Source organism: Salmo salar, chromosome 06 (genome assembly GCF_965601325.2).
Source record: "Salmo salar chromosome 06, fSalSal1, whole genome shotgun sequence".
NCBI classification, from domain to species: domain Eukaryota; kingdom Metazoa; phylum Chordata; class Actinopteri; order Salmoniformes; family Salmonidae; genus Salmo; species Salmo salar.
In genome coordinates this window covers 96,773,213-96,797,500 of record NC_138296.1, presented here as the reverse complement: position 1 = coordinate 96,797,500, position 24,288 = coordinate 96,773,213, and the positions used below count along the sequence as shown (strand labels likewise).

At 47.5% G+C, this 24,288-nt stretch overlaps 1 protein-coding gene and 1 long non-coding RNA gene across 3 annotated transcripts in view; both read right to left on the bottom strand.

Annotated features, from left to right (window-relative positions):
• nbas (NBAS subunit of NRZ tethering complex) overlaps positions 1–24,288 on the bottom strand; it is a 254,699-nt gene that overhangs the window by 223,496 nt on the left and 6,915 nt on the right. Inside the window, exons 7-12 of the mRNA XM_082977106.1 lie at positions 14,669–14,802; positions 11,942–12,075; positions 9,919–10,017; positions 6,730–6,868; positions 4,252–4,317; positions 2,535–2,663 (exon numbers count right to left, since the gene is read on the bottom strand). Of these exons, the coding sequence (XP_082833232.1) occupies positions 2,535–2,663; positions 4,252–4,317; positions 6,730–6,868; positions 9,919–10,017; positions 11,942–12,075; positions 14,669–14,802 (701 nt within the window). The remainder of the gene's footprint in view (positions 1–2,534; positions 2,664–4,251; positions 4,318–6,729; positions 6,869–9,918; positions 10,018–11,941; positions 12,076–14,668; positions 14,803–24,288) is intronic.
• Positions 1,012–2,521, bottom strand: LOC145879894 (uncharacterized). Of its 2 annotated transcripts, XR_014392780.1 has the most exons (4): positions 2,415–2,521; positions 2,306–2,383; positions 1,759–2,093; positions 1,012–1,680 (listed from the first exon to the last, which is right to left on the bottom strand). It is a non-coding gene; the product is annotated as an uncharacterized LOC145879894 (long non-coding RNA). The 2 variants fall into 2 exon arrangements; XR_014392781.1 differs by having other exon boundaries at positions 2,125–2,521.

The window sequence follows — 24,288 nt, the reverse complement described above, 5'->3', positions numbered from 1 at the left end:
CAGGTTCATCTCTCTGTAGGTGATGGCTTTGTTATGGAAGGACCAGCTTGCTTAGGGGACTCTCCTCCAGGTTCATCTCTCTGTAGGTGATGGCTTTGTTATGGAAGGACCAGCTAGCTTAGGGGACTCTTCTCCAGGTTCATCTCTCTGTAGGTGATGGCTTTGTTATGGAAGGACCAGCTAGCTTAGGGGACTCTTCTCCAGGTTCATCTCTCTGTAGGTGATGTCTTTGTTATGGAAGGACCAGCTAGCTTAGGGGACTCTTCTCCAGGTTCATCTCTCTGTAGGTGATGGCTTTGTTATGGAAGGACCAGCTTGCTTAGGGGACTCTTCTCCAGGTTCATCTCTCTGTAGGTGATGGCTTTGTTATGGAAGGACCAGCTAGCTTAGGGACTCTTCTCCAGGTCATCTCTCTGTAGGTGATGGCTTTGTTATGGAAGGACCAGCTAGCTTAGGGGACTCTTCTCCAGGTTCATCTCTCTGTAGGTGATGGCTTTGTTATGGAAGGACCAGCTTGCTTAGGGGACTCTTCTCCAGGTTCATCTCTCTGTAGGTGATGGCTTTGTTATGGAAGGACCAGCTTGCTTAGGGGACTCTACTCCAGGTTCATCTCTCTGTAGGTGATGGCTTTGTTATGGAAGGACCAGCTTGCTTAGGGGACTCTTCTCCAGGTTCATCTCTCTGTAGGAGATGTCTTTGTTATGGAAGGTTTGGGGATCACTTCCTTTTAGGTTGTTGTAGAATTTAACGGCTCTTTTTCTGGATTTTGATAATTAGCGGGTATCGGCCTAATTCTGCTCTGCATTATTTGGTGTTTAACGTTGTACACAGAGGATATTGGTGCAGAATTCACCTCTCTCTCTACCCGAGTAGCAGACAGACCCTCTCCTAACCTCTCTCTCTACCCAGTAGCAGACAGACCCTCTCCTAGCCTCTCTACCCAGTAGCAGACAGACCCTCTCCTAACCTCTCTCTCTACCCAATAGCAGACAGACCCTCTCCTAACCTCTCTAGCCAGTAGCAGACAGACCCTCTCCTAACCTCTCTCTCAACCCAGTAGCAGACAGACCCTCTCCTAACCTCTCTACCCAGTAGCAGACAGACCCTCTCCTAACCTCTCTACCCAGTAGCAGACAGACCCCCTCCTAACCTCTCTCTCTACCCAGTAGCAGACAGACCCTCTCCTAACCTCTCTCTCTACCCAGTAGCAGACAGACCCTCTCCTAACCTCTCTCTCTACCCAGTAGCAGACAGACCCTCTCCTAACCTCTCTCTCTACCCAGTAGCAGACAGACCCTCTCCTAACCTCTCTCTCTACCCAGTAGCAGACTGACCCTCTCCTAACCTCTCTACCCAGTAGCAGACAGACCCCCTCCTAACCTCTCTACCCAGTAGCAGACAGACCCTCTCCTAACCTCTCTCTCTACCCAGTAGCAGACAGACCCTCTCCTAACCTCTCTCTCTACCCAGTAGCAGACAGACCCTCTCCTAACCTCTCTCTCTACCCAGTAGCAGACTGACCCTCTCCTAACCTCTCTACCCAGTAGCAGACAGACCCCCTCCTAACCTCTCTACCCAGTAGCAGACAGACCCTCTCCTAACCTCTCTCTCTACCCAGTAGCAGACAGACCCTCTCCTAACCTCTCTCTCTACCCAGTAGCAGACAGACCCTCTCCTAACCTCTCTCTCTACCCAGTAGCAGACAGACCCTCTCCTAGCCTCTCTCTCTACCCAGTAGCAGACTGACCCCCTCCTAACCTCTCTACCCAGTAGCAGACAGACCCTCTCCTAACCTCTCTCTCTACCCAGTAGCAGACTGACCCTCTCCTAACCTCTCTCTCTACCCAGTAGCAGACAGACCCTCTCCTAACCTCTCTACCCAGTAGCAGACAGACCCTCTCCTAACCTCTCTCTCTACCCAGTAGCAGACAGACCCTCTCCTAACCTCTCTACCCAGTAGCAGACAGACCCTCTCCTAACCTCTCTACCCAGTAGCAGACAGACCCTCTCCTAACCTCTCTACCCAGTAGCAGACAGACCCTCTCCTAACCTCTCTCTCTACCCAGTAGCAGACAGACCCTCTCCTAACCTCTCTACCCAGTAGCAGACAGACCCCCTCCTAACCTCTCTACCCAGTAGCAGACAGACCCTCTCCTAACCTCTCTACCCAGTAGCAGACAGACCCTCTCCTAGCCTCTCTCTCTACCCAGTAGCAGACAGACCCTCTCCTAACCTCTCTCTACCCAGTAGCAGACTGACCCCCTCCTAACCTCTCTACCCAGTAGCAGACAGACCCTCTCCTAACCTCTCTACCCAGTAGCAGACAGACCCTCTCCTAACCTCTCTCTCTACCCAGTAGCAGACAGACCCTCTCCTAACCTCTCTACCCAGTAGCAGACAGACCCCCTCCTAACCTCTCTACCCAGTAGCAGACAGACCCTCTCCTAACCTCTCTACCCAGTAGCAGACTGACCCTCTCCTAACCTCTCTACCCAGTAGCAGACAGACCCCCTCCTAACCAGCCCCCAGATCACCTGTAGTTGTTGGTCCCAGGAGACTGTCTGTCTGAGAGAAGGGAGGTCCCAGACAGACAGACGTCCAGAGAAATGGATGACGGCCAGGAGCGAACCGTCAGGAGACAGACTCATACGAAACACACCGTCCTGCACACAGAAACACACAGAGTTACACACACAGTTACACACACAGTTACACACACAGTTACACACACACAGAGTTACAGAGTTACACACACAGAGTTACACACACACACACACAGAGTTACAGAGTTACACACACAGAGTTACAGAGTTACAGAGTTACACAAACACACAGTTACACACACAGAGTTACAGAGTTACAGAGTTACACACAGAGTTACACACACAGAGTTACAGAGTTACAGAGTTACACAAACACACAGAGTTACAGAGTTACACACACAGAGTTACACACACAGAGTTACACACACACACAGAGTTACAGAGTTACACAAACACACAGTTACACACACAGAGTTACAGAGTTACACAAACACACAGTTACACACACAGAGTTACAGAGTTACAGAGTTACACAAACACACAGTTACACACACAGAGTTACAGAGTTACACACACAGTTACACACAAACACACAGTTACACACACACACACACACACAGAGTTACAGAGTTACACACAAACACAGAGTTACACACACACACACACACACAGAGTTACAGAGTTACACACACAGAGAGTTACAGAGTTACAGAGTTACACAAACACACAGTTACACACAGAGTTACAGAGTTACACAAACACACAGTTACACACACACACAGTTACAGAGTTACACACACAGAGTTACAGAGTTACACACAAACACAGAGTTAGAGTTACACAAACACACAGTTACACACACAGAGTTACACACACAGAGTTACAGAGTTACACAAACACACAGTTACACAAACACACAGAGTCACACTCAAACACACCGTCCTGCACACAGAGTTACAGAGTTACACAAACACACAGTTACACACACACACAGAGTTACAGAGTTACACAAACACACAGTTACACACAAACACAGAGTTACACACAAACACAGAGTTACACAAACACACAGAGTCACACTCAAACACACCGTCATGCACACAGAGTTACAGAGTTACAGAGTTACACAAACACACAGTTACACACACAGAGTTACACACACAAACACAGAGTTACACACACAAACACACCGTCCTGCACACAGAGTTACAAACACAGTTACACACAAACACAGAGTTACACACAGTTACACACAAACACACAGTTACACACAAACACAGAGTCACAGAGTTACACACACAGTTACAAACCATCCTGCACACAGAGTTACAAACAGAGTTACACACAAACACAGAGTTACACACAAACACACAGTTACACACAAACACAGAGTTACACAAACACACAGAGTCACACACAAACACACAGAGTCACACACAAACACACAGAGTTACACACAAACACACAGAGTTACACACAAACACACAGAGTCACACACAAACACAGAGTTACACACAAACACAGAGTTACACACAAACACACAGAGTTACACACAAACACACAGAGTTACACACAAACACACAGAGTTACACACAAACACACAGAGTTACACATAAACACAGAGTTACAAACAGAGTTAGACACAAACACAGAGTTAGAGAGTTAGAGAAGCCAGGAGGGAGAAGGAAATGAGGGACCAGAGAGGTACCTGTTCATTGTTGTGTCTCGAGAAGAGTTTGAAGCTGGGGATAGTGAAGAAACCTTTCTTCTGGTTCTAGACAGAGAGAGACACCAGGTTACAATACAATACAATACAATACAATACAATAAACACAACACATTCAAATGAAATGTTTTAAATGGACAGGGAGTTTACATCAGCGGCAGGACTATTGTTTTCCAGTGGCAAGTAAGACAACAGAGATGGTAGCCCCCGATTCAAAAAGTAAGCTATTTCAGCTAACATGTCCAGGAAATGCGTGATAGATATGTTGACGTGCGACCTGTGAAAATATGATCCCGAATGATCCAGATCTCCGTCCGTCCGTCCGAATGATCCAGATCTCCGTCCGTCCGTCCGAATGATCCAGATATCCATCCGAATGATCCAGATATCTGTCCGAATGATCCAGATATCTATCCGAATGATCCAGATATCTGTCCGAATGATCCAGATATCTATCCGAATGATCCAGATATCTATCCGAATGATCCAGATATCCATCCGAATGATCCAGATATCTATCCGAATGATCCAGATATCTATCCGAATGATCCAGATATCTATCCGAATGATCCAGATATCTGTCCGAATGATCCAGATATCTATCCGAATGATCCAGATATCTGTCCGAATGATCCAGATATCCATCCGAATGATCCAGATATCTATCCGAATGATCCAGATATCTATCCGAATGATCCAGATATCCATCCGAATGATCCAGATATCCGTCCGAATGATCCAGATATCTATCCGAATGATCCAGATATCTGTCCGAATGATCCAGATATCTATCCGAATGATCCAGATATCTATCCGAATGATCCAGATATCTATCCGAATGATCCAGATATCTATCCGAATGATCCAGATATCCGTCCGAATGATCCAGATATCCGTCCGAATGATCCAGATATCCGTCCGAATGATCCAGATATCTGTCCGAATGATCCAGATATCCGTCCGAATGATCCAGATATCCGTCCGAATGATCCAGATATCTGTCCGAATGATCCAGATATCCATCCGAATGATCCAGATATCTATCCGAATGATCCAGATATCTATCCGAATGATCCAGATATCTATTTGGTTCTTCAGAGAATCCGCTGACATCTTTATAGAGGCTATATTCCTCACTACCTGACCAAGTGGGAACTTAAAAACACTTTGTTGCTAAATGGCCATGTACCGTAAATTCCGGACTATAAGCCGCAACTTTTTTCCCAGGTTTTGAACCTCGCGGCTTAAACAATGACGCGGCTAATATATGGATTTTTCTCGCTTTCAAATTTTTTTTATAAAAAAAATAAACATTCTGTGACATGCTCAGTTTTTTGGCGGCATGAAGCTTTCATTAGACCAATGAAATTGCCGAACGGGTTTTAAGGTCAAACAACTATTTTTGTTTACTGTTTAGATTAAATCGAGCGCGCTCAAACTTCCCATCATTCTGATTACGGTAGTCATTTTTGTCACCCTGATTCCTGGGGGCACAACAAAGTATTTGCAGCCACTCGACATCGGTGTAAATCGTGCATTTAAGGTGGCGCTCCGTGTTCAGCGGGAGGCTTGGATGACAAGTGGGGAGAAATCCTTCACTAAAACGGGCCGCATGCGAAGAGCAACTTGTGGTCAAGTCTGCCAGTGGGTCCTGACAGCGTGGAGCATTGTCAAAAAAATCCACTATCATCAACGGGTTTGCGAAAGGCTGGACTGCTGCGTGTTGAAGAGGGCTCAGCGGGGGATTTGCCTCCGGATGAAAGTGACGAGAGCGACAATGAAAACGATCCAATATCGGATGAAGCAATTCTGAGGCTATTCCACTCCGACACCAAAGGAGATGGTTTCAGTGCACAGGAGGAGGAAGATAGTGACCAATGACTTTCTTGGTAGGCTACTGTTTACTGCTACTGTTTACTGCTTATAGAGCCCTACAATATATTTTATAGAGCCCTACAACATATTTTACAGCGCCCTACAATATATTTTTATAGAGCCCTACAATATATTTTTATAGAGCCCTACAATATATTTTTATAGAGCCCTACAATATATTTTTATAGAGCCCTACAATATATTTTTATAGAGCCCTACAATATATTTTTATAGAGCCCTACAATATATTTTTATAGAGCCCTACAATATATTTTTATAGAGCCCTACAATATATTATATAGAGCCCTACAATATATTTTTATAGAGCCCTACAATATATTCTACAGAGCTCTACAATATATTATATAGAGCCCTACAATATATTTTTATAGAGCCCTACATTATATTTTTATAGAGCCCTACAATATATTTTTATAGAGCCCTACAATATATTTTTATAGAGCCCTACAATATATATTTTATAGAGCCCTACAATATATTTTATAGAGCCCTACAATATATTATATAGAGCCCTACATTATTCCTATAAAATCCGTAAATGTTTTATAATTGTAAGGTACTCACAGTGCTGGTGTCGTCCTCGTAGCTGGTGACCTGTTTGTAATGGGGCGATCCAGACAGAGCTCTCCAGGCCGTGAGGCCACAGCGGATCGCCCTGGACGCATCATCAACACCCGACTCACAACCCCCTACCAGCAGCAACCTGACACACACACACACACACACACACACACACACCAAGATGTTATCATCTCTGTTGTTTCCACCAGTACCAGACCAAACAATGACAAGGCAGGATCCACAGTATCCTCTGGTTTAAAACACTGGAAACTTCAATGAGCTAGTCTGTCTGTGCACTGACCTAAACAATTCCTGAATACTCTACCAAACCACGCCCCGATTCCCATATTCTACTAAACCACGCCCCGATTCCCATACTCTACTAAACCACGCCCCGATTCCCATACTCTACTAAACCACGCCCCCGATTCCCATACTCTACTAAACCACGCCCCGATTCCCATATTCTACTAAACCACAGCCCCGATTACCATATTCTACCAAACCACGCCCCGATTACCATATTCTACTAAACCACGCCCCGATTCCCATACTCTACTAAACCACGCCCCGATTCCCATACTCTACTAAACCACGCCCCGATTCCCATACTCTACTAAACCACGCCCCGATTACCATACTCTACCAAACCACGCCCCGATTACCATATTCTACCAAACCACGCCCCGATTCCCATACTCTACTAAACCACGCCCCGATTCCCATAGTCTACTAAACCACGCCCCGATTCCCATACTCTAACTAAACCACGCCCCGATTCCCATACTCTACTAAACCACGCCCCGATTACCATAGTCTACTAAACCACGCCCCGATTCCCATACTCTACTAAACCACGCCCCGATTCCCATACCTCTACTAAACCACGCCCCGATTCCCATACTCTACTAAACCACGCCCCGATTCCCATACTCTACCAAACCACGCCCCGATTCCCATATTCTACCAAACCACGCCCCGATTCCCATACTCTACTAAACCACGCCCCGATTAGCATACTCTACTAAACCACGCCCCGATTCCCATACTCTACCAAACCACGCCCCGATTAGCATACTCTACTAAACCACGCCCCGATTCCCATATTCTAACCAAACCACGCCCCGATTCCCATACTCTACCAAACCACGCCCCGATTAGCATACTCTACCAAACCACGCCCCGATTAGCATACTCTACCAAACCACGCCCCGATTAGCATACTCTACTAAACCACGCCCCGATTCCCATATTCTACCCAAACCACGCCCCGATTAGCATACTCTACCAAACCACGCCCCGATTCCCATATTCTACTAAACCACGCCCCGATTCCCATACTCTACTAAACCACGCCCCGATTCCCATACTCTACCAAACCACGCCCCGATTCCCATACTCTACCAAACCACGCCCCGATTCCCATACTCTACCAAACCACGCCCCGATTCCCATACTCTACCAAACCACGCCCCGATTCCCATACTCTACCAAACCACGCCCCGATTCCCATACTCTACCAAACCACGCCCCGATTCCCATACTCTACCAAACCACGCCCCGATTCCCATACTCTACCAAACCACGCCCCGATTCCCATACTCTACCAAACCACGCCCCGATTCCCATACTCTACCAAACCACGCCCCGATTCCCATACTCTACCAAACCACGCCCCGATTCCCATACTCTACCAAACCACGCCCCGATTCCCATACTCTACCAAACCACGCCCCGATTCCCATACTCTACCAAACCACGCCCCGATTCCCATACTCTACCAAACCACGCCCCGATTCCCATACTCTACCAAACCACGCCCCGATTCCCATACTCTACCAAACCACGCCCCGATTCCCATACTCTACCAAACCACGCCCCGATTCCCATACTCTACCAAACCACGCCCCGATTCCCATACTCTACCAAACCACGCCCCGATTCCCATACTCTACCAAACCACGCCCCGATTCCCATACTCTACCAAACCACGCCCCGATTCCCATACTCTACCAAACCACGCCCCGATTCCCATACTCTACCAAACCACGCCCCGATTCCCATACTCTACCAAACCACGCCCCGATTCCCATACTCTACTAAACCACGCCCCGATTCCCATACTCTACTAAACCACGCCCCGATTCCCATACTCTACTAAACCACGCCCCGATTCCCATACTCTACTAAACCACGCCCCGATTCCCATACTCTACTAAACCACGCCCCGATTCCCATACTCTACTAAACCACGCCCCGATTCCCATACTCTACTAAACCACGCCCCGATTCCCATACTCTACTAAACCACGCCCCGATTCCCATATTCTACCAAACCACGCCCCGATTAGCATATTCTACTAAACCACGCCCCGATTACCATACTCTACTAAACCACGCCCCGATTACCATACTCTACTAAACCACGCCCCGATTACCATATTCTACCAAACCACGCCCCGATTACCATATTCTACTAAAACATAGACTTGTCTTTTCTAACTAGATCTGACAGCTGCTTTGCTACAACAGATATGTGCTTGTCTCACCCATCTTAATTAAGATTAAAGCACTAACTATGTCGCTCTGGATAAGAATGTCTAGGAAATGAGGGACATAAATGAATCTCCTGGGTCTTACACACAGATGAAGGTGAGGAGGCGAGGAAAGGAAAGGAGAGAGAAATGAGAAACACCCTGAAGCCGCGTGACTTACCGGTACACGGGGTGGTATATCGCGGTGGTGATGCCGTGACTTACCGGTACCCGGGGTGGTATATCGCGGTGGTGATGCCGTGACTTACCGGTACCCAGGGTGGTATATTGCCACGGTGATGCCGTGACTTACCGGTACCCGGGGTGGTATATCGCCGCGGTGATGCCGTGACTTACCGGTACACGGGGTGGTATATCGCGGTGGTGATGCCGTGACTTACCGGTACCCGGGGTGGTATATCGCCGCGGTGATGCCGTGACTTACCGGTACCCAGGGTGGTATATTGCCACGGTGATGCCGTGACTTACCGGTACCCGGGGTGGTATATCGCCGTGGTGATGCCGTGACTTACCGGTACCCGGGGTGGTATATCGTCGTGGTGATGCCGTGACTTACCCGTGCGGTATATCGCCGTGGTGATGCCGTGACTTCCCGGTACCCGGGGTGGTATATCGTCATGGTGATGCCGTGACTTACCGGTACCCGGGATGGTATATCGCCGTGGTGATGCCGTGAGAGTAGTGGGTGGAGAAACTAAAGCTGTGGTTTTCTTGGAAGCTCTGATTGGTCCCGACACTGAAAAGGGGCAGGGATAAAAAAAACACAATTAAAAACTTTGACTAAGTACATGTTGAATTTACAAAAAAATTATATAAATAAATTTATTTGCTGGGAACAATTTAGACAACAGGGATCTTGATCCAGGAAGGAGTTGAATATCTCTGCTGAAACCAAGAAGGTGGATCTTGACAACTAGCCACTTAGCTACTAGGAAGTTAGCAAAACAAACGCACAGCTGGGGATCACATGACATCTTAGATTCCTTACAGTTATATTTATAAAGAAGTGGCGTAGCACACGCCAAGCAGGGGGGGGGGGGGGGGGGGGCCCAGTCCATTATACTGTCTTGTCTGGAGTAATTCGGGGGGCTAGGGTCAGTCTGTTATATCTGGAGTATTTCTCCTGTCTTATCCGGTGTCCTGTGTGAATTTAAGTATGCTCTCTCTAATTCTCTCTTTCTCTCTTTCTGTCTTTCTTCGGAGGACCTGAGTCCTAGGACCTTGCCTCAGGACTACCTGGTATGATGACTCCTTGCTGTCCCCAGTCCACCTGGCCGTGCTGCTGCTCCAGTTTCAACTGTTCTGCCTACGGCTATGGAACCCTGACCTGTTCACCGGACGTGCTACCTGTCCCAGACCTGCTGTTTTCAACTCTCTAGAGACAGCAGGAGCGGTAGAGATACTCTCAATGATCAGCTATGAAAAGCCAACTGACATTTACCCCTGAGGTGCTGACCTGTTGCACCCGCTACAACCACTGATTATTATTATTATTTGACCCTGCTGGTCATTTATGAACGTTTGAACATCTAGGCCATGTTCTGTTATAATCTCCACCCGGCACAGCCAGTAGAGGACTGGCCACCCCTCAGAGCCTGGTTCCTCTCTACCCAGTACAGCCAGTAGAGGACTGGCCCCCCCTCAGAGCCTGGTTCCTCTCTACCCAGCACAGCCAGAATAGGACTGACTACCCCTCAGAGCCTGGTTCCTCTCTACCCAGTACAGCCAGAAGAGGACTGGTCACCCCTCAGAGTCTGGTTCCTCTCTACCCAGTACAGCCAGAAGAGGACTGGTCACCCCTCAGAGCCTGGTTCCTCTCTACCCAGTACAGCCAGTAGAGGACTGGTCACCCCTCAGAGCCTGGTTCCTCTCTACCCAGTACAGCCAGAATAGGACTGACCACCCCTCAGAGCCTGGTTCCTCTCTACCCAGTACAGCCAGAAGAGGACTGACCACCCCTCATAGCCTGGTTCCTCTCTACCCAGTACAGCCAGAAGAGGACTGGCCACCCCTCAGAGCCTGGTTCCTCTCTAGGTTTCTTCCTAGGTTTTGGCCTTTCTAGGGAGTTTTTCCTAGGGAGTTTTTCCTAGCCACCGTGCTTCTACACCTGCATTGCTTGCTGTTTGGGGTTTTAGGCTGGGTTTCTGTACAGCACTTTGAGATATCAGCTGATGTAAGAAGGGCTTTATAAATAAATGTGATTGATTGATTCAAACAGTCCATATCGTTGAGACTAATGTTTGGCTACGAAGCCGGATATTTAAAACTGAGAACAATTTCACGGATATTAATCGTGAGAATCTCCCTGACATTAAAGTACGGGCATGGAAACACGAAAGATATATCGATTCCCGTCTAAAACCCTGCCCAGCTAACATTTAAATCAGTCCACACACACTCTCAGGGTCTGTGTTTAAACAAGGATTAGACAGCAGACAGGTCTGGTAATGGAACAGACAAGACACTCACCTCAGAGTTTACACACACACGAACACACACACACACACACACACACACACACACACACGAACACACACACACGAACACACACACACGAACACACACACACACGAACACACACACACGAACACACACACACGAACACACGCGCGCGCGCGGAAAGCTCAAGCAGAGTTGTTAAGGTGACAATGAGCCAATACCTGACGAGGTAGCTCTTAAGCCCACCCCCGTATGTGATGACGAGCAGCTCAGCGGACCACTGAGCACTGGCCGTGTACTCCAGGAAGATCAGCCCCGCTGCAGCGAAGCTGCAATCACCCGGGAAACTGACCGTCTAGGAGACGAGGTAGTCAGAGACGGACAGGGATCGTCACTTTAACAGGCTCTTACACCGTCTATCTGTACCAGCTGATAGAAACGATCAGCATTTTACTACTTATCAAGACAACAAATATCACTAAAGATAAATACATTGAAATACAGATCAATATTTAAAGACTATAAAGGGGGAGAGAGAGAGACAGAGGGGAAAGGGAAGAGAGAGGGGGGAGAGGAGGGGGAGAGGAGGGGAAAGGGAAGAGAGGGGGGGAGGAGGGGAAAGGGAAGAGAGAGGGGGGAGAGGAGGGGGAGAGGAGGGGAAAGGGAATAGAGAGGGGGGAGAGGAGGGGAAAGGGAAGAGAGAGGGGGGAGAGGAGGGGGAGAGGAGGGGGGAGGAGGGGAAAGGGAAGAGAGAGGGGGGAGAGGAGGGGGAGAGGAGGGGAAAGGGAAGAGAGAGGGGGGAGAGGAGGGGGAGAGGAGGGGGGAGGAGGGGAAAGGGAAGAGAGAGGGGGGAGAGGAGGGGAAAGGGAAGAGAGAGGGGGGAGAGGAGGGGAAAGGGAAGAGAGAGGGGGGAGAGGAGAGAGAGACAGAGGGGAGAGGAGAGAGAGACAGAGGGGAAAGGGAAGAGAGAGGGGGGAGAGGAGGGGAAAGGGAAGAGAGAGGGGGGAGAGGAGGGGAAAGGGAAGAGAGAGGGGGGAGAGGAGGGGTAAGGGAAGAGAGAGGGGGGAGGAGGGGAAAGGGAAGAGAGGGGGGGGAGAGGAGGGGAAAGGGAAGAGAGAGGGGGGAGGAGGGGTAAGGGAAGAGAGAGGGGGGAGAGGAGGGGAAAGGGAAGAGAGAGGGGGGAGAGGAGGGGAAAGGGAAGAGAGAGGGGGGAGAGGAGGGGAAAGGGAAGAGAGAGGGGGGAGGAGGGGTAAGGGAAGAGAGAGGGGGGAGAGGAGGGGAAAGGGAAGAGAGAGGGGGGAGAGGAGGGGAAAGGGAAGAGAGAGGGGGGAGGAGGGGTAAGGGAAGAGAGAGGGGGGAGGAGGGGAAAGGGAAGAGAGAGGGGGGAGAGGAGAGAGAGACAGAGGGGAGAGGAGAGAGAGAGGAAAGGGAAGAGAGGGGGGAGAGGAAAGGGAAGAGAGGGGGGAGAGGAGAGGAAAAGGAAGAGAGAGGGGGGAGGAGGGGAAAGGGAAGAGAGAGGGGGGAGAGGAGAGGGAAGAGAGAGGGAGGGGGAGAGGAGAGGGAAGAGAGAGGGAGGGGGAGAGGAGGGGGGAGAGGAGAGAGAGAGGAAAGGGAAGAGAGGGGGGAGGAGGGGTAAGGGAAGAGAGAGGGGGGAGAGGAGAGAGAGACAGAGGGGAAAGGGAAGAGAGAGGGGGAGGAGGGGTAAGGGAAGAGAGAGGGGGGGGAGAGGAGGGGAAAGGGAAGAGAGGAGGGGGAGAGGAGGGGTAAGGGAGAGAGGGGGGAGGAGGGGTAAGGGAAGAGAGAGGGGGGGAGAGGAGAGAAAGGAAAGGGAAGAGAAGAGAGAGGGGGGAGAGGAGGGAAAGGGAAGAGAGGAGGGGGAGGAGGGGTAAGGGAGAGAGCGGGGAGGAGGGGTAAGGGAAGAGAGAGAGGGGGAGAGGAGAGAGAGAGGAAAGGGAAGAGAGGGGGAGAGGAGAGGAAAAGGAAGAGAGAGGGGGGAGGAGGGGAAAGGGAAGAGAGAGGGGGGAGAGGAGAGGGAAGAGAGAGGGAGGGGGAGAGGAGGGGGGAGAGGAGAGAGAGAGGGGGAGAGGAGAGGAAAAGGAAGAGAGAGGGGGGAGGAGGGGAAAGGGAAGAGAGAGGGGGGAGAGGAGAGGGAAGAGAGAGGGAGGGGGAGAGGAGGGGGGAGAGGAGAGAGAGAGGAAAGGGAAGAGAGAGGAGGAGGAGAGGAGAGGGAAGAGAGAGGGGGGAGGAGGAGAGGGAAGAGAGAGGGGGGGAGGAGGAGAGGGAAGAGAGAGGGAGAGAGGAGGAGGAGAGGAGAGGGGGGGAGAGGAGAGGGAAGAGAGAGGAGAGAGAGAGGAAAGGGAAGAGAGAGGGGGGGAGAGGAGCGTAGCCTGACTCTCCGGAGACCAGAGTCTGACTTCTCACTGTTCCAGAACAGACACTTTGTGGGTATATGTATGAGTGTGTGTGTGTGTGTGTAATAATGTGTGTGTGTGTGTAATGAGATGTGTGTGTGTGTGTATGAGAGCGTGTGTGTGTGTGTGTAATAATGTGTGTGTGTGTGTGTGTAATAATGTGTGTGTGTGTGTATGAGAGTGTGTGTGTGTGTGTGTAAGAATGTGTGTGTGTGTGTGTAATAATGTGTGTGTGTGTGTATGAGAGTGTGTGTGTGTGTGTGTAATAATGTGTGTGTGTGTGTGGTGTCTGCGAGTGTGTGTGTGTGTGTATGAGAGTGTGTGTGTGTGTGTGTAAGAATGTGTGTGTGTGTGTATGAGAGTGTGTGTGTGTGTATGAGTGTGTGTGTGTGTGTGTGTGTGTGTGTGTGTGTGTGTGTGTGTGTGTGTGTGTGTGTGTGTGTGTGTGTATGTATGTATGTATGTGTGTATGTGTGTGTGTGTGTGTGTGTGTGTGTGTGTGTATGTATGTATGTGTGTGTGTGTCTCTATGGTTACCGGGGGAATGACGAACAGTTCGCTGCCAATGAGGTCGAAGACGCGAACGGTACCGGTGCTGTCAGCGTACGCCAGCAGGGCGCAGTCATGTGACCACACCACCCGCCGCCACTGGGGACTGGGGTCCTTCGGCACTGGAACACCAACACACACACACTATTACACACACACACACACACACATTATTACACACACATTATTACACAGACACACACACATTATTACACAGACACACACATTATTACACACACACACACATTATTACACACACACACCCACACACACACATTATTACACACACACACACACATTATTACACACACACATTATTACACACACACACACACACACACATTATTACACACACACACACACACACACACACACACATTATTACACACACACACACACACACACATTATTACACACACACACACACACATTATTACACACACACACACACACACACATTATTACACACACACACACACACATTATTACACACACACACACACACACTACAGTCCAGTCCGTCTCCGCTCTGCTCACACCAGGGTTTCCGTTAGGAAAATGTAACACCACATGTCAGTGGCAACATTCTTTACCGTTCATCTGCCAGACCAAGATGCATTGGGGTGCATATATTTCCTACATATTTTTTCTCTCCGTACTGGTCCCCCGTGGGAATCGAACCCACAACCCTGGCGTTGCAAACACCATGCTCTACCAACTGAGCCACGCGGGACCTACATGACCCAAAACACACGGCCAAGGCAACAAAGGAGTGGCTCAAGAAGAAGCACATTAAGGTCCTGGAGTGGCCTAGCCAGTCTCCAGACCTTCATCCCATAGAAAATCTGTGGAGGGAGCTGAAGGTTCGAGTTGCCAAACGTCAGCCTCGAAACCTTAATGACTTGGAGAAGATCTGCAAAAAGAGGAGTGGGACAAAATCCCTCCTGAGATGTGTGCAAACCAAGTACTAAGTCATGTTATTCCACAATAAAACACAGCAGTAATCTCCTTTTGTGTGTGGCTTGATGAGAGAACAGCCTGAGGCAATGAACAGACCACCAAGTTCTTAAGCTACTTTTCCCGTAGGAATATACATCTATAGTCACACAGAACACACACACACACACACACGAAAAAAAAGTTACCAAATAAAATCTAAATTTAGTGTATGGGACCCGTTCCAAATGATCACTTTGACACTCAACATAGACACTTCATATGCACACTCACTACAGAATAGGAGAAATTGTCTTTTCTATTTCATTCAGCCAAGTTCAATTATAGTTGTTTTCTTACTCTAAATCATTTAATATACAACATCAACAAAATGGCACACAGTACTGAAGCATATCTTCTTCTCTGCTAAATGAACATAGCCTGATAACAACAGAATCACCTATTGTACGTTCTGAAATACATTTTCTTCATATCATGTTTCTTTAGACCCGTCTAGCATAGGGGGGGGGGGGGGATGCTGTAGGTTATATTACAATGGATTTAAAGACTTATCGAAATGTTTTAAAGATCAGCTTGGAGATACTAAAATGTGTTTTTTTTTATTTTTAAAAATTAGCCGATTAATTAAAACAGGAAGTAATTCGCATGACATTTACCAGATGACATAATCATGACCGCTACAGCCCTGGGTCAGGACAACTAGTTACTTCAATGTTTACAGCTGCAGTATGTACCATTTTTATTGGAGCGACCTGACCAAATTCACATAGAAAATGCGTTATAGATCAGTCACTGTCATTAAAAAAAAAAGCAAATCTAAAGAAGTGGTAGATCTGTTCTACTTTGGTTATTTCTACGCTCCCCGTTGTTGAGTTCGTTTCTGTATACCAGCTTCAAAAAACAGCTGAAAATACAATATTTTTTCTTATGGAAAATATATTTTCACAGCAGTTTAGATGGCATAATAATTCTCTTTTACGTCACATGCTGAAATAAGAAAACTATTAGAATTTAAGCAATCAGAAAATGGAGAAGTGATTAGTGTAATACCCAGCATGCTTTGCAACTACATTTTTTTTATTTTAAGGTTGGTCATTTAGCAGACGCTTTTATCCAGGGCGACTTCAGTCAGTGCATTCAACTAAGGTCGATAAACATCCAGAGAGAGAGAGGGAGGAAGGGGGAGAGGGGGGGAGGAGGAAAGGAAGGCCTGGCAGGGGGGAGTGAGAGAGAGAGAGAGGGGGGAGAGAGAGAGAGGCAGGCAGGGGGAGAGAGAGAGAGGCAGGCAGGGGGAGAGAGAGAGAGAGGCAGGCAGGGGGAGAGAGAGAGAGAGGCAGGCAGTGGGAGAGAGAGAGAGAGAGAGGGAAAGGGGGGAGAGAGAGAGAGAGAGAGAGGGAAAGGGGGGAGAGAGAGAGAGAGAGGGAAAGAGGGGAGAGAGAGAGAGAGAGAGAGAGAGAGGAGAGAGAGGGAAAGGGGGGAGAGAGAGAGAGAGAGAGAGAGGGAAAGGGGGGGAGAGAGAGAGAGAGAGAGAGAGGGAAAGGGGGGAGAGAGAGAGAGAGGAGAAGAGGGGGGAGAGAGAGAGAGAGAGAGAGAGGGAGGGAGGGAGGGAGGGAGGGAGGGAGGGAGGGAGGGAGGGAGGGAGGGAGGGAGGGAGGGAGGGAGGGAGGGAGGGAGAGGGAGGAAGGAGGGGGAGAGGGGGGGAGGGAGGGTAACTGTAAGCGTCGTTGTAGTTAAAGTGGTCTGTTAGTTGAGGAAACTTTCTACACGAGTTCTGAAGCTACTGGAAAAGGCTTTGAACAAGACCGACAGGAGCATTAACGTTCCCTCCTGAATTCTCTGTTCGGCTACTGTTAATTAAAAACTTCTCCAATGTGACATAGTGCTTTCTTCATTAAGTTGTGGTGTTAAAAAAAAAAATGGATTAAATGCTTTCTTTGACGTTGGGAAACACAAAGAAATATGCTTTATTGCACCAAAAAAAGTTGAAGTTAAGATTTTTTTTTTAAATGGATACTCAAAGTTCAATCAACTTAATATGAACAATTTCTTTCCATCTGTTTAGAGTTCAAGCCACTAATAAGTTGAGCGTTTAATTAACAATAACCTAATAAAAGTTCAAATGTACTTTCTCAATGTTCAAGCTGATACAACTCAAATCTGTCCCCCTTTACAGGGTCACAGTGACGATTGGTTTGAGTAAAGACTACAAAAAAAAAATCACTTCCAGTCTACTCTGATACGGCAGCACAACAGGCTCACACAAAAGCTGAGCAATGACGGCACATTGGAGTTCACAGTGTGTGGTGTGTGTGTGTGTGTGTGTGTGAGCATCACACTTTCAAAATCCTAACGTCGCTTAGCCTCGCGTTAAAACAACAACAGTTATTCCTGTAGTTTGAGTCTTTACCATACCGAGTTGAAATATCCAGCAAAACATTTTGAATAGCATTGTTTGTGCTGTAACTATTTAACTTTTGTCTAAAAATACAAGTACAAACGCATACGAGTTGTACCCATTTTGGGTGATGAGAGCACGCATTTTGGGTGATGAGAGCAGCCATTTTGGGTGATGAGAGCAGCCATTTTGGGTGATGAGAGGACCCATTTTGGGTGATGAGAGGACCCATTTTGGGTGATGAGAGCAGCCATTTTGGGTGATGAGAGCAGCCATTTTGGGTGATGAGAGCAAGCCATTTTGGGTGATGAGAGCAGCCATTTTGGGTGATGAGAGCAGCCATTTTGGGTGATGAGAGCACGCCATTTTGGGTGATGAGAGCAGCCATTTTGGGTGATGAGAGCAGCCATTTTGGGTGATGAGAGCAGCCATTTTGGGTGATGAGAGGACGCCATTTTGGGTGATGAGAGGACGCCATTTTGGGTGATGAGAGCACGCCATTTTGGGTGATGAGAGGACGCCATTTTGGGTGATGAGAGCAGCCATTTTGGGTGATGAGAGCACGCCATTTTGGGTGATGAGAGGACGCCATTTTGGGTGATGAGAGGACGCCATTTTGGGTGATGTAATGGCATAGAATAAATGAAAATACTACGTCTTCATCTAACTGACTTCTTCATTTAACCTGGGTCTTCTCTCTCTGATTGTTTTCCACTACAGTGGAGGAGGGTGTTCAGCCAAATAGAAGAAAACAGCCTGGGGGAGGCATTCTTACCATGTAATTCAAGTGCTCACCTAGCAAGAGGCTGTTGTATTGTATATACTGTACTTTATACCATCCTGATGTAATGTATCACAAGCCACCTTATAAACAATGCCGCTTCATATAATGTTTACATACCCTACATTACTCATCTCATATGTGTATACTGTACTCTATACCATCTACTGCATCTTGATGTAATGCATCACTAGCCACTTTAAACAATGCCACTTTATATAATGTTTATTTACCCTACATTGCTCATCTCATATGTATATACTGTACTCTATACCATCTACTGCATCTTGTCTATGCCGTTCGGCCATCACTCATCCATATATTTATATGTACATATTCTTACTCATTCCTTTACACTTGTGTGTAGAAGGTAGTTGTTGTGAAATTGTTAGGTTACTTGTTAGATATTACTGCACTGTCGGAACTAGAAGCACAAGCATTTCGCTACACTCGCATTAACACCTGCTAACCACGTGACCATTAACACCTGCTAACCATGTGACCAATACCATCTGCTAACCACGTGACCATTAACACCTGCTAACCATGTGTATGTGACCAATAAAATTTGATTTGATATTGCAGTGTATATATGAAGTGCACATGCGATTTGTAGTTTGCAAAACAAATACCCCACTGGATTGACTAAAAACAAAATCATAATAATCATTCTGCCAGGTAAGCATAGGCTACTTCCTAGTTAACAATTCATTTATAACTTTTTTATTTTTTAGGGGGGAGGGTTTAAGATTAGCATCATTGCTAACGGCAACACAAAGTGGGTAGACGTCCACTCTAGTTCCCTCGTCAGAAAGTGGCAGGAAATATGCATCACTCATGAATTCTGTTCACGTCCGACGATTAAGTCGGACAGCTATAGGATTCCTTACTGAGGTCAATGCATTTCTGAATATTGTTAAAATTCCATTTTAAAATAAATGCCTGGATTCACGGAGGGAGCCCTAACGATAATAACCGGACCAGAATAAAACCTCTTCACACTCCAGAATGTTCCTGAAGTGATGATTCACCACCTTCATAGAAAGTTTTACTCCTTCATCTGTAGATAATCACCAGCCGCCTACGCAAATTAGGCAGACTAATCTCTCTCTCCCCCTCCCTCTCTCTCTCTCTCTCCCCCTCTCTCTCTCTCCCCCTCTCTCTCTCTCTCCTCCCTCTTCCCCTCCCTCTCCAATGTGATTCGTTAGGCTACACTGACTGACGAGACCAGAGTCACTCACTTTAGCGTCACTGTCTGGCAAGTCACGACATCCTAGGCAATTAAACCTAGGAAATCCTTTTGTTTTAATTGCCCTGATGCGATACCATGGAAACGTAACCACGTAGCGTGATTTGTGAATGACAAAAAGGGAGGATAGGAGATGGACTTTATTCAGTCTGTTAGACACCTTATGCAATGCCTTCGGAAAGTATTCACACCCCTAAACTTTATCCCCTTTGTTACGTTGCAGCCTTATTCTGAAATGGATTAAATTATTTTCCTCATCTACACCCCATAATGACAAAGCAAAAACTTTTTTTTGTAGTGTTGGTTAATATATAAAAATAAAAAAATTGAAATCACATTTAAATAAATATTCAGACCCTTTACTCAGTACTTTGTTGAAGCACCTTTGGCAGCGATTACAGCCTCGAGTCTTCTTGGGTATGACGCTACAAGCTTGGCACACCTGTATTTGGGGAGTTTGTCCCATTCTTCTCTGCAGATCCTCTCAAGCTCTGTCAGGTTGGATGGGGAACGTCGCTATTTTCAGGTCTCTCCAGAGATGTTTGATCGGGTTCAAGTCCGGGCTCTGGCTGGGCCACTCAAGGACATTCAGAGACTTGTCCTGAAGCCACTCCTGTGTTGTCTTGGCTGTGTGGTTAGGGTCGTTGTCCTGTTGGAAGGTGAACCTTCGCCTCAGTCTGAGGTCCTGAGTGCTCTGGAGCAGGTTTTCATCAAGGATCTCTCTGTACTTTGCTCCGTTCATCTTTCCCTCGATCCTGACTAGTCTCCCAGTCCCTGCTGCTAAAAAACATCCCCACAGCATGATGCTGCCACCACCATGCTTCACCGTAGGGATGGTGCCAGGTTTCCTCCAGACGTGACGCTTGGCTTTCAGGCCAAAGAGTTCAATCTTGGTTTCATCAGACCAGAGAATCTTGTTTCTTCTAGTCAGAGTCTTTAGGTGCCTTTCTGGCAAACTCCAATGTGCCTTTTACTGAGGGGCTTCTATCTGGCCACTCTACCATAAAGGCCTGATTGGTGGAGTGCTGCAGAGATGGTTGTCCTTCTGGAAGGTTCTCCCATCTCCACAGAGGAGCTCTGTCTTAGTGACCATCGGGTTCTTGGTCACCTCCCTGACCAAGGCCCTTCTCCCCAGATTGCTCAGTTTGGCCGGGCAGCCAGCTCTAGGAAGAGTCTTGGTGGTTCCAAACTTCTTCCATCTAAGAATGATGGAGGCCACTGTGTTCTTGGGGACCTTCAATGCTGCAGAAATGTTTTGGTACCCTTCCCCCAGATCTGTGCCTCGACACAATCCTGTCTTGGAGATTTACGGACAATTCCTTCGACCTCATGGCTTGGTTTTTGCTCTGACATGCACTGTCAACTGTGGGACCTTATATAGACAGGTGTGTGCCTTTCCAAATCATGTCCAATCAATTGAATTTACCACAGGTGGACTCCAATCAAGTTGTAGAAACATCAAGGATAATTCATAGAAACAGGATTCACCTGAGATCAATTTACAGTCTCCTAGAAAAGGGTCTGAATACTTCTGTAAATATGGTTTATATTTTTGATAGATTTGCAAATAATTTCTAAAAACCTGCTTTCGCTTTGTCATTATGGGGTAGTGCGTGTAGAATGATGATAAAAAAAAAATCATCCATTTTAGAGTAAGGCTGTAACAAATCAAAATTTGGAGAAAGTCAAGTTGTCTGAATAGTTTCCAAACACACTGTATGAACTGGTCAACACCTGCAGTAAATTGTCTACTATGAGCCACTACTCAGCCTGGCTGGCTATGTGAAACAGGCCAAAGGAAAAATGGGGACAGAAAACAATAATTAGGCTAAGAGGATTTCGACTCCACTTTTTCACAAACATCATGCTCTCTCCCTGGGTTTCTCTGCGGAGAGAAATCTCTCCCTGGGTTCCTCTGCGGAGAGAAATCTCTCCCTGGGTTCCTCTGCGGAGAGAAATCTCTCCCTGGGTTTCTCTGCGGAGAGAAATCTCTCCCTGGGTTCCTCTGCGGAGAGAAATCTCTCCCTGGGTTTCTCTGTGTAGAGAAATCTCTCCCTGGGCTCCCCTGCGTAGAGAAATCTCTCCCTGGGCTCCCCTGCGTAGAGAAATCTCTCCCTGGGTTTCTCTGTGTAGAGAAATCTCTCCCTGGGCTCCCCTGCGTAGAGAAATCTCTCCCTGGGCTCCCCTGCGTAGAGAAATCTCTCCCTGGGTTTCTCTGTGTCGAGAAATCTCTCCCTGGGTTTCTCTGCGTAGAGAAAGACAACTTGTACCAGGAGGCGGGACAGAAAGCAGACTGTGTTTCCTTGTCGTCGCTGGCTTTGTGACGGACAGGCGCCTATCCAACCAATAGAGCACGAGGAGATGCATATCCTTCATTCTAGCGGTAGAGGGCTTCACGGACTAGCCAATTGAAACGTTTAAAATGAAAAATAGCCAAGTTTAATAAGAAGCGGAATGGAAAACACTGCTCTCATTGGCTAATGCTGATCAACTTTCCCATCTCACACTGCAAGAGCGATGCAGACTGGGCCAATAAAAACCAACACCTTGGAAAGAGGGGATCGGTAGCCTTCAGACCGCGTCTTCGAGCGTCGGTGACGGCTGCGTGCCTCTGAGTATTTAGTCTCCCATCTCAGAAACCTGACTGGGACTGCTAATTCACAGGCAGAATTGTGAAGGGTGACGCCCAGCTTTAGCCTGTGATGTAGTCATGGTGATTAGGAACTGGAGGAGGTGAATCAGGTGTGTTGGTCCACCAGTGTATCCTACCAACTGCGCATAAACACAGACACTACGGTCATAGAAAAATCCACTCAGAGCAAAAGTCCAATGTCAGATAACGAAAGGCCAAACTTCAAAATATTCTGATTATATTCACTCAGTCATTCTTCTAGTCATATGACGACTAAACCTGGGTCCAACGCCATGGGACGGACCAAAACCTCAGACAAAACTGTAGAGCTTGAAAGAGAATTTCTCCTGGACTTTTCTGTCTTGTCTTCACTCATTCTCATCACGCTAGATCAGAATACCGTAATTTCCAGACTATTAAGCGCACCTGAATATAAGCAGCACCCACTGAATTTAAAAAAAATATTATTTTGAACATAAATAAATCGCAGGTGCCTCCCGGTACATTGAAACAAATGAACTTGACACAGGCTTTAACGAAACACGGCTTGTAACAAAACATTTGAAAGCGGGAAAAATCCATATATTAGCCACGTCATTGTTTATTAAGCCGCGAGATTCAAAGCGTGGGGAAAAAAGTTGTGGCTTATAGTCCGGAAATTACGGTAATCAAAACATCTGTGTGTATGAGGTCTGGTTCATCTCCGGTAAGGTGAGAGTCAGATAAAAAAGAGCAAAGTATTTTATCTTATTCGACGGTACGAGACAGTATTTCATAATAAAGGTTCTACAGGTGCTTTAGGAGTAGTGAGTGATCCCAGGGTGCTTTATGAGTAGTGAGTGATCCCAGGGGGCTTTATGGGTAGTGAGTGATCCCAGGGTGCTTTATGGGTAGTGAGTAGTGAGTGATCCCAGGGTGCTTTATGAGTAGTGAGTGATCCCAGGGGGCTTTATGGGTAGTGAGTAGTGAGTGATCCCAGGGTGCTTTATGGGTAGTGAGTGATCCCAGGGTGCTTTATGGGTAGTGAGTGATCCCAGGGGGCTTTATGGGTAGTGAGTGATCCCAGGGGGCTTTATGGGTAGTGAGTGATCCCAGGGGGCTTTATGGGTAGTGAGTCTTTATGGGTAGTGAGTGATCCCAGGGTGCTTTATGGGTAGTGAGTGATCCCAGGGTGCTTTATGGGTAGTGAGTGATCCCAGGGTGCAGTAGTGAGTGATCCCAGGGTGCAGTAGTGAGTGATCCCAGGGTGCAGGTAGTGAGTGATCCCAGGGTGCTTTATGAGTAGTGAGTGATCCCAGGGTGCTTTATGGGTAGTGAGTGATCCCAGGGTGCTTTATGGGTAGTGAGTGATCCCAGGGTGCTTTATGGGTAGTGAGTAGTGAGTGATCCCAGGGGGCTTTATGAGTAGTGAGTGATCCCAGGGTGAAGTAGTGAGTGATCCCAGGGTGCAGTAGTGAGTGATCCCAGGGTGCTTTATGAGTAGTGAGTGATCCCAGGGTGCTTTATGGGTAGTGAGTGATCCCAGGGTGCTTTATGGGTAGTGAGTGATCCCCGGGTGCAGTAGTGAGTGATCCCAGGGTGCTTTATGAGTAGT